The sequence below is a fragment of the Brachycentrus maculatus genome, unplaced genomic scaffold, assembly GCF_059751285.1.
Source record: "Brachycentrus maculatus isolate JH-2025_06_01 unplaced genomic scaffold, ASM5975128v1 h1tg000326l, whole genome shotgun sequence".
Taxonomy (NCBI): domain Eukaryota; kingdom Metazoa; phylum Arthropoda; class Insecta; order Trichoptera; family Brachycentridae; genus Brachycentrus; species Brachycentrus maculatus.
In genome coordinates, this window is record NW_028281075.1 from 2,386,289 (window position 1) to 2,398,077 (window position 11,789).

At 31.2% G+C, this 11,789-nt stretch overlaps 1 protein-coding gene across 1 annotated transcript; it reads right to left on the reverse strand.

The window, feature by feature from the left end:
• Positions 1-748: 748 nt before the first annotated feature.
• On the reverse strand, positions 749-7,476 carry LOC148304290 (monocyte to macrophage differentiation factor). Its single transcript, XM_088268667.1, has 5 exons — positions 7,336-7,476; positions 7,093-7,223; positions 3,891-4,081; positions 2,255-2,507; positions 749-1,328 (listed from the first exon to the last, which is right to left on the reverse strand). The coding sequence occupies exons 1-5, from the start codon at positions 7,373-7,375 to the stop codon at positions 1,095-1,097; spliced, it is 849 nt and encodes a 282-aa protein (XP_088124793.1). The 5' UTR covers positions 7,376-7,476; the 3' UTR covers positions 749-1,094.
• Between the last annotated feature and the right edge of the window lie 4,313 nt (positions 7,477-11,789).

Consider the following 11,789-nt stretch of genomic DNA (forward strand, 5'->3'; position numbering starts at 1 on the left):
ATTTGAAAAATATTTATTATATTTAAAAAAATTATTAAACAATACCTTATCTTCAAAATGCAAAAACAACACTCTCTGCCCTGTAGCGAGTAAATATTAAGTTAAAAATATGCCTCTTTTGCTGGGATATAGTACATTTTATGGGCATTCTGAAAATATGCACAACTTAAAATTGTCAATTTTTGATTTATGACGTTCTTGAAAGGAGTGAGCGATATGAGCCGGGACTCCTGCGCCAGTCAAAACAAAAATGTTTGCTTAACGAGTAAGATTCTGGAACGAATTATGCTCGTTATGAGAGGTTCCACTGTATATATACATATAAAGAAGTATAAAAGAATAGGTACTATCTAATGGGATAAATAACAGTGAGTTTTTTTAATAATATGTACATGTAAAATACAATCAACAACTATTCTTGCTACAGCTAGATTATGTCTATAATAATACACTGAGTATTCTGTTCATAATAAATATTATGATTACATATCATTAAGTAGGTTTACTTCTAAAAAAAGTGAAAACCTGCACATCAAAAAAATTGTAATATATAAAAATATAATTTAATATTATTGGAAATTTCCAAAGTCTTCAAAAATTTAAATATTCAGGAAAATTCATCTCCAAAAATTATTTCACGCTAAAAAATAAATAAATATAAAATATAATGCGCTAATCAGATCACGGTTGATAAGCAGTCTATAATCATAATAACATTAATTTGAACTCATTTTATGAAATAAACTTATTTTTCATTGTACTGGGATTTAAAACAAATAATAAATTATAGTAAAACATAGAAAACTAAATATTTTATACTTTTAAATAATGTATTTCCAACAATATGGAGTTTTAAATATTAATTATGGGATGTCGTGGCGGAGATTCGATAATGCCACACTAAAAAATATCTCATTTTGGAAATGTTTAGGTAAAAATATACTATTATAACTACTGTTTAAAAGAACACAGTGAACATGTAATATAAAATTAAATTAGTATTGTAATTGAGTGAGTATACATGAGGGAAAACTGGAGATACACGGGTCCTATGTATTTAATTTAATATAATATCATGTTATAGAGATTCTTTGTTACAGATTATGCATTAATTGGAGAGAAGGAGACGTTTCAGTGTCGAGTACTTCAGTGGTGTACGGATACAGGTTGTTCAGTATTGCCATGTAGTGCACGGAGGCGGCGATTGCGACAAATATATGCCAAATGGCATGCGCAAACGGAATGATGCCATCAGACTTGAAGAAGAAAACGCCTACTATGTATAATAATCCCCCCAGTTTCAGTTCTCCCATTCCGGCAAAATCGTGCTGGAAGTTTATTAAACATATTAATTTAAAAAAAATAATATTCCGTCAAACCAATGATGAATCTAAAAATATGGTTAAGGTGAAAGGATTAACTGTTACATACGAATATGTATTATGCAAATTTATTTTTTTTACTTATCCATGGAAATAATATGTATTCAATAGTTTTTTTTAACCTACGTTGGATGTTACAAAATATAATTGCTTAATTTGAGGACAAAATATGGAGAAATCATTTAGCTGCGGTGAATACTGTACAAGGTTTTTAGTCTACCTGATTTATGTTTTGTCATGATTTAAATATAAAATTCAAAGAATTAAAATAAGAAAATCTGGCAAAAAAAAAACATAAATTTTATTTAAACCAAATATGCAGGGTATTAAATGGTACAAATAAATTTCATATGTAAACGGAAATTAATTTATGCATATATTCAAAATAGTGTTTTTGTACATTGTTCAATGTCTATCGCCCGAATAAAATGTGCCATTTATTAAAAGTAATTTAAACGTCAAAATGGGTAAAAATACAAGTTAACAGCTAAATATGTACATAAATATGTGATTTGATAAGCAAAACATAATATTATAAAAATTGGAAAGTACAAATAAAAGGGCTTTTTTTATAATTATATATTTATGCTACAAAATTATATGTATATTTGTTATACAATAAAGAAAAAGACATTTTGAACCAATAATTTAGTGACTCAAATTATTTTTTTTTGTAGGTTTGGTAACATTTTTTTGCTCATCCCAGAGAACCAAACTGAAGAGTTTAAATTATTCTTTAAAAACTAAATGTCGCTTATCGGGCGTTGAATAACAAAATGGCGTTACATAAATTAGCCAAATATATATCAATACAATTATTATGACAAAAACCATCTAGAATTTAAGAAATTAAAAAAAAAAGTTATACGTACATCAGACATAAGTATTGCGATTGATGGGCCGATTCCAGTTATTAAGTAAAATATAGTCTCCAGATTTTTGTATTTTTCATGGAACATTTGTTGGTATGCAATGCCGAGTGTCGCCAGTAACCAGATAATCCAACGCATCTCTTCCAATAGAGTACCTTTCGGAGAACCGATAGTCAGCCATGGGAAATAAGAGCCAGCGATAAATACGTAGATCATGGCTCGGTCACAACGGTGCAGGACGTGTCTCATTTGGCTTAAAAGATGAAACAGTAGTTATTTAAGAAATTTTATATTTAATACATATTAAAAATATAAACAAAAAATTATCATTTGAAGTTCATCCACATTAAGTTATAAAAAAATAATATAACATTAAAAAAAAAGGATAAATTACTAATTGTTGGGTATTATATCCAAAATAAAAACAAGGTTTGTTGGATTGAATTCTACAATTATTTATGTATATGTTAATACGTGACGCGTTTAGTCTTCTTAGGACATTATCAAACACTCTTTATAATGTCCTAAGAAGACGAAACGCGTCACATATTAACATATGCATAAATAAATGTAGAATTCAATCCAACAAAACTAGTTTTTATTTTGGATATCTTACCCAACAATTCAATATGGGATTCTTCCAACTGTCTGCAGTTACAATAAATAAGATAAATTACTAGTCTAAAAGTAGTCAACAAAACATTGTTATTGTAACAATTCCACATCTTTAGATATTTCATGATTATTTACGTTAATTTACATATAAAAAAATATATCTATTTTCATTTTACCTACTACGCACGCTAATTTTTAAACTAAATTTAATTTAAAAATTATTTTTGAAGTAACTAAGGTCTGTCTTTAGTCATGAGCATTTGTAATTGCACTAAGCCTTTTCCCCATTTACCCGTACCACATATAGACAAAAAAAATGGGCCTTAGCGGATTTGCCCATACCTGGCACGGGCATAAAAGAATGGGCCGTTGAGGAATTTGCTTGTGCCCGAGCACCCCGGTGAATAAATAGCTCAAATTGATTTTGAAGTATTATTTTATGAGCTCTATGTTATCACTCAATGTCGGTTATATTTTGTATGTTTGGAACATATCTTATTTTCGTATATTTGAAATAAAAAATCGCCTTTTTTCCAAATAAAATCTTCATTAAAACTCATCAGTCGAAAGGTTAAAACTAGTATATTCATTAGTAATATTTATAACTGCTATAATTCTGTTGATGAACAATAAATGAAAAATAAAATAAAATAAAGTAATTTAGCCGTTTATCTGAAGCAATAGGCAGACAGATTTGAATATTCTGTCTTTGCATAAAATTCATTCTGTCTTTGCATTTTTCATGTACCCGCTACCTGTTCAGACTCCTGACCATGTATTTGATGTACTTGATCATGCTAAGTCTTCCTCGGCTTCTACTTTCATGCACATTCACCTCGTATATTTGTTTTACCATTCTTTCTTTATTCTTTTGTTCCATGTGTCAAAACAATTCTAACACACCTTTTTTTTTACTTTATCGATAACACTTTATTTATTCACATGATTTTGTTTTACTTATAAAATAACACAATAAAGGATATTTGAATTATGATTATAAGCAGAGTGGACATATTATTACCAGTTACTTTTGCAGTAGAAGACAGAGTGGAAAGTGGTGGAGACTGCAAACAGCATACTGAGTGCCGCTCCGTATACGCCGGCCGCTACCGCTTGCGGTACATTTCCACTACGTCGGAGCAGCTCGCATGCTGCCAACACACTCGGCATCATGCACACTCCGTGAGTTATCACATTGGCTATATGTTCCACCTAAAATATCATCAGTACAGAAAATGGAATATCTCAGACTTGAATAACGTAGCGAGTTGTAACATGTATTTCAGCTAATTCTCACAGAGCTGACACAGGGTTAATGTCCGTTGCCGGGTAACTCTGCTTGTTTTTAATAGTGTCGCTTTTCCCATTCTACCAAACAATAAAAAACAGAAGTACATTGTGTGCAGTTCCATGTACATACTAACGAGAGGCAAGATAGAAGAAATATGTGGCATTGGAAACTGCTGGGTTTCGGAATATGGGTGATTAGACTGAGAATAGAAGAGTCCACAAGCTGTTCCAGATGGTTCAGTACAGGGAGGTTTTTGGTGGCATAGTGATTGCTAACTTTTGGACGACCAGACTAAACACATGAAGTCATTTTTTGTTATTGTTCAATAACTTCTATCTATCGGGAAGCCAAAAAGGATCAAAGGGCACACATAGATAAGAAATAATTATAGACATAATGCTTCCGGTTTCATGTGAAACTTTCACTTTAGGCGTCTGATATTTGCTAACCATACAAAAACAAAAATAAAGAAAAAATATATGTTTTTTTTTTCATATTTAATTTATTGGTTACTCAGAAGAGGCATGAATTAAAATGATGAATAATAGCAAATTAAAGCTACCAATCTAATAAAAATAAAAGGAACACATTTTTTTTATATACATTTACTATAATCGTCAATACAAATATAATATAATAAATAATAAATGAAAAAATCTACCAAACATGAAATGTGTTCATAAGTATTTTTCCAGTAAATAATTAAAAGAATTAAAAAGTGTTATATTTTACATATATGAAGTATGTTTAAAAAAAATCTATTAAAAATCCGTCAGTGCAGATAACATTGATTGAATAAGTAATAAGATTATTGACACGCATATTAAACTGGATTTCTAAACTCATTTCCTGATTTCAGCGGGAAGCAAAGAAAAGGGCGAGAGAAAGTGGAATGTTATGCAATGACATGTAATTCAACTACTTATTGATCACAATGCCTGCGATAAAAAAATCCATTCAATTGATCTAAAATGTCTAATAATAAAATTGCAAAAACTAAATTATGAATACGTTTAAATAATAATATTTTTTTAAAATGAAAAATAAGATACATAACTAATCACTTTTCTTGTGAGTATATTGCAATTAAATTGATATAAAGTTATGAAAAATATATTTAACGTTCTCTGTCGTGTTCGGAAAGTCTGATGTCCTCAAATCTGGCAGCCATTTTTTTAGCATCCTGAGCATCTCGGCTGTCCAAACTCAAAACACAGTAAGGGTCATTTTTTTGTAGTACGTTTTTTTTGCATCTTTGGACTAAGTAGATGCTACTTAGTCCCAAAATGTAAAAAAAGCGTACCACAAAAAAATGTCCCTTACTGTTTTTTAAGTTTGGACAGCCGATCTGTCTCTTTATCTTGAGCATCTGTCGATTAGGTTCAATTGGCACATGTTTTTCAATGTCACAAAAAAAAAAAAATTATTGCTCCTTAAAATGTCTACTTTTGTGGTAAATAAGTAGGATTTGCGGGAATTTCTGCATTAATTGGAAGAAGAGTGCAGGTGAGGCACATAAAATGCTTGTGGAAGTTTATGGCGATCATGCCCCATCGCATTAATCATGCAGAGAATAGTATAGATGCTTCAAAGTTGGTGATTTTAGCATTGACAACAATGATCACCCTGGAAGATCGAAAAAGTTTGAAGACAAGGAATTGGAAGGTTTACTCGATGCAGATTCAACTTAAACAATTGGCAGAGAAGCATTAAATGTCGGAGTGTCAACAGTGCGTGAACGTTTAACACCCATGGGAATGATTCAAAAGCAAGGTTATTGGTTGCCACATGACTTGAAGCCAAGAGATGTTAAAAGACAATTTTTGACATGCGGATTACTCTTTGCAAGGCAGAACAGAAAGTCGTTTCTCTATCGTATCATTTCGGGAGACGAGAAATGGACAAGTTACTATGATCCTACTTTAAGAAATACCATTATAGATGTAACACACCAGTTCCATCGATGTCAACAGCAATGCTGAAGCGGAATATTCATGATGTCAAAGTAATGCTCTGCTTATGGTAAGATCAGATGGCATTATGAACTCAAACTGGATGAAACGGTCTACCGACGATTACTAATGCTGTTAAAGCAGGCACTGGCTGAAAACGACCAGAATGGGGCAACAGGCACAGCAAGCAGATTCTTCAACATGGCAATGCTCGGCCTCATATCCTAATTGTGGTAAAAAAACTGCATACAGAATGTGGGTTGGGAGATTCCACCGCACCAGACGTGGCACCGTCGGACTACCGCTTGTTCAGAACCATGACGCAGCCACTTTTCATGCGCAGAAGTCAAGACGAGGGTTTTTTTGATGCGGGATTCATCTAGTGCCAGAAGATTGTGAAAAAGAAGTGACTAACGATGGACAATATTGGTTGCCGCATGACTTGAAGCCAAGATATATTAAAAGATAATTTTTGACATGCGTATTACTCTTTGCAAGGCAGAAGAGAAAGTCGTTTCTCTATCGTATCATTTCGGGAGACGAGAAATGGACAAGTTACTATGATCCTACTCTAAGATTGATATATTTTTTGATTTTACCTTTCAAATAAAGCGATTTTCATACAAAAAAATACCGAACTTTCCGAGATTTATATATAAAATTAATTGTAAAATTTACTTAAAATTCTATTATTATAAATTTCATCCTGACAAAACATCATTACAAGTTGACGATTTCCAATAATACTTAAAGCAGAAAAGCATACCAAGTAACGACCCAACTGAAGTTAAATTTACTAAGGATTTAAAAAAAAAAAATATTATTAGTCATTCTGACATATAAGTTGAGGTTTTCCAGGTCAATACTTGACAGAAAAGCATATCAAATAACGAGCCAAGTAAAGTATTTCAAGGTAAAATGGTCTTATTTATAAATGAATAGATGTTTACGACACTTATAATTAGGTTTATTATACAAACCTCAGTGGGAACGTAAGCTTGATTATGTGACGGCTTGTTGTTCATTAATTCGATGTCCTTTAGCTTTTCCCATGGAATGCGATATCTCATAATCGTTCGACATTTTTCGATCTTCGATTCCAATCTCATACCTAGAAAAGTGTTATTTAACTTTCTATCCAAGCGGAATGAAAAATGACATAAGTACAGCAAATATGAAAACATTAAGTACAATAAATAACATTAAGTATTATAAGATATTACAGATATCTGCACGCTGGTCGCGCCAGTCGATCCGGTTCATTAATTGAGTTATAGAAACACCATATACTTAAATATAGATGAGCATTAAAAGGACTCGTAGAATAGAGACTCAACTGGATCTGACACTTGCTTTTTGACACTTCGCGGTTTTCACAATTCTTTTATTTTTAGTAACCAATGGAGCGCATGCGCGCCTCGACAACGTGTGGCGTGAACGACAAATAGACGCACTTTCAAACGTGTCTGTTATTTTTCAGTGCTACATACGTAGTTCCACGAAATCCCTAGAAAATAGAAATATTCCAAATAGGGATTTTGAACAAGAATTATTCAATAATTTTTGACAAGCGAAAATGAGCCACGGCTTGACGATAAGTAGTACTAGATTACAAAATTTCCGAATTCCGAATTATTGCATTATTTTATGAATTCGATGTACCTGTTTCTCTCCAAGAAGTTCAAAATTGGAAAGTGCTTCAATGGTGCGTTGATTTATTGGAAACAGCATGCTAATAATTTAAGTGAAACCAGGGTTTTTCTAATATTGAGGGAGATGATTGAAATACATGTTTGACCTTGACATGGGCAGAGGTATCCCAATATTTCTACCTTGCGTGAAAAGGTATTTTCTTCACAATTATGAGGAAGTCGTCGACACTTAGTTTGTGAATCAACCTTCACATTTCCATTTATGTAGCAGTGGTTCAAAATCCAGGCAACGGTAATTTCTTTATTCATTGTGGCTGTCGAAATAAAAGGAATCGAGTCTTGATGTAGCATTCAACCTTAGGACATAGAAAATGAATTTTTATTTCTGTAGGACACATTTTTATGCCTAGATCTGGGGTATTCTACAATTTTAGTAGTGGACAACACCGTTCTTCTTTGTGTACTAATATTAAACGTACGTTATAAAATTCGTGAGAAATAATGATTAGTACTTACGTTTTATTTTTAAAAAAATATATAAAAAGGTCATTACACACACATAACGATGTTGTCTTTGTAAATTAATAAGTTACTTGACCATGAGTTATTTTGATAGTAATCAATATAACTCGCTAACTAAGAGTAAGAGTAACATAAAAGAGTAACTGAACATACTGCCTAGTAGGAAAAGGTTGTAAAACTTATGTTGGAGTCTAAGTATATGATAAGCGGTGTTGCCTAAGCCGTACCTAGATTTCAGAGTCACTTGGACGTTAGGTTAGGTTAGGTTAGGGACAGGTAGGGAAAAAAAAACAAATACAGTGGAACCTCTTATAATGAGCATAATTCATTCCTGTATCTTACTCCTTAAACGAAACATTTTTCCCACAGAAATCAATGTAAAATACGATAATGCATTCCATCCCGAAAGATTACAAATTTCTTATTCATTTTTTATTAGCGTTTATTTATATAAAAGGAGTGTAACAACTTGGAATACAATTTAAATATAAAAAAAACTAAATAATAAAACTAATTTGTGACAAATAATAAATTCTTTTTCACGACAAAATTGTCTTAAGACATTTGTTTTTGCCGACGCTTAAAAATTTGTCGTAAATGTGTCATAGCATAATCATGAATAAATTTGTAGCGCGAATAGCCACCCCCTTATAAGGGTGATGCTTCTGAACGTACGATGCAACAGTTTCTCATGCTTTCAGCATTTCTCTTATTGTGCTAGAAGATTGTTGCTCTGCTACTTCCACCTTCTCCATTAACAAGCTTTCCTACGTAATTTCTTGCTGTGAATCACGATGCGACTCCATAAACTCTTCGGTGGTCAGCTTGACTATGCTCTTTCACAAGCTCCTCAACATCGTTGTTATCCACCTTGAGTCCCGGCTAACAAGTGAATTTTGTGAAAAAGGAACTTGTCCTTTCTCTGTAACTCGTTATGCGGTAAGGGAGTAACTTTTTCAGATTTTTTGTAGTCGTTATGAGAGGTTCCACTGTAAATCTAACGGCAAAAGTTGTTCATTTAAAGTTAAGTGTACTTTTCGCGGAAGTGAATTGTTTTTAATATTCTGTAATTTTTTTTCTTCATAAAGTCACTGCATGTAATTTTAATACACAGTATAGTAACGCTCGTACAGTGGACTCCAGCATGCGGCCGCAGTCATTCGACCAAATCTGATTCATTATTGAGAAAACACACTCCAAAGGTGCTGAGGTCCCGGGTAGGCTCAAAATATATTGTATAGTTTACTCAGATTAGGTGCATCAACGTGCTGCTCGTCAAAATGTTTGAATAATTGGACCCATTTATCCACGTATTCAGTTTGATTCGTCGTTAAACTCCATTCTTCTATTTTTGATACAAAAAAAGTTTTTGTGAGCGACAGCTCATTGAAAAGACTATCAGTATTATTTTGCCGTCATTCATCTGATTGGTGTATTTCGTTTATAGCTCCAGCAGATCTCTCTTTCTATTTCTTCCCATTTTAGTACATGATGTTGTCCTATCCATGTAAAAATTTCGGCGCTAACGAAACTGCACCGTCTGAATAGATAAATAGGCAGTGCTCGTGCAAACCGGGACTAAACCTAAACCGGCCGGGACTCCGACTCCCGTGTCTAAAACTGGGACAATCGCGGTCAACATCATTCTGGACAACCGGGACAATCATCATTCCTGCTTATTTTTTACCCTATCAATTGAAGAAAGGTTAAAACCTTAAGTAAATATTCAAACATATATATATAAATAAATATATATACATATATATATATATATATATATATATATATATATATATATATATATATATAAATGTATATATATATATATATATATATATATATATATATATATATATATATATATATATATATATATATATATATATATATATATATATATATATATATATATATATATATATATATATATAAACATACACATTTTTTATATACATCTTGAAGTTCAAAAGTTATATGTAATTATAATGGACTGCGGTTTTAATCAATAATAATTAGGTTCCTGATATGAGACATGTTGTGCATTGCTCATTGGTGCTTGAGTACATTGACTTTCTAACTGTAATATACCACAATTAAAAGGGCAATTCTGCCCCACGTAGAATAAATTTGTTACAATAACTTTTTCTTAAAATTGATACATCAGCAATCCAATAAATACACCAATTTAATAGATCCATGTTTCTGTAAAAAGAATGAATTATTAACCACAAATTATCCATAAGAACAATGTAATTTGTGTTATCACAATTTTCAGATAGTTATGTTTATTTTGAAAAAAAAAACAACTAGAATATAAAAATATGTGGCACTTATATTTATGCGATATAAGCGTTTGAAGTTAGTTTTTTTGACTTCTAATAAATAGTATGCTATTTCTCTTACTGGTTACTCTGATAAAAAAAATCCTTAGAAACAACTATGTAAGGAGGGATTGATTAATTGTTAAGGGTTGCCAAAAAACTTTTACAGCTCTGCCAAGATATAAACAATACGAAGTATCTATTTTTGATAATAATAATAAAACTGAAAGTATTTTTCCAATATTATATTTACATAATTCGATAACACACGGATGCACATATGTATCATTACATTAATAATCAATATTTAAAACAAATCTCCCCAATGTAGTGCTTACACACTTAACTTCAATACAAAAGAACGCATACCTATCTTATTAATTGTATTTATTAATTTATCACAAACATGAATTTTAAGTTCTCAATGAATATAACAATTAATTTCAGTCTCTGATAATATTATAGCAATACAGGTGGTAATATTTTAACAAATTTCAAAGAAAAATGTTAGAAAGACTTTTATAGTGTTATTCAAACACAACATAAGTAATGTTTATTTTATAGTAGTCCCATAGCACGTACATTTAAGAAAATACAAACTCTTTTGATGAAGTTTTAGAGAACTTTTATACCTAGTAAACATTAAATAATGATATAAACATTAATATTACACAAATGGTGTGAGATGTCCACTGTGTTTAGATGTAAGATATACAAACAAATATGGAATTATATTAAATTTATGCTGGCTACATACATTCATAGATGCATTTGCATTTCTAGAGCATATCCTTTTGTAAGTATGTGTAACTATTGAAAATTCAGTATCTCATCAAATGGTTTCAGTACATAGTATACAACAGTTCCTTATAATATAATCACAACATTCTTTAACACTTGATTTAATACTACAGTAATTTAAAAATACAATAACTTAAAAATCTACCTTAAATGTTTTTTTTACTACTGCACTGAAAAAATACTTAATGGAGGTTTTGTTGTTAGACTCAATATAATTTGATTAATAAGTAGAATAGATATAGACAGTGGAAATGGCAAAGAATTGTGAGAAATGACAAACGTCAGATGACATTATTATTGAATTAACTATAAAAGAATTGAGATAATAAGCATTAATGATGATATATTACATGTCATTATAGATGTGTGGACGTGAAGGAA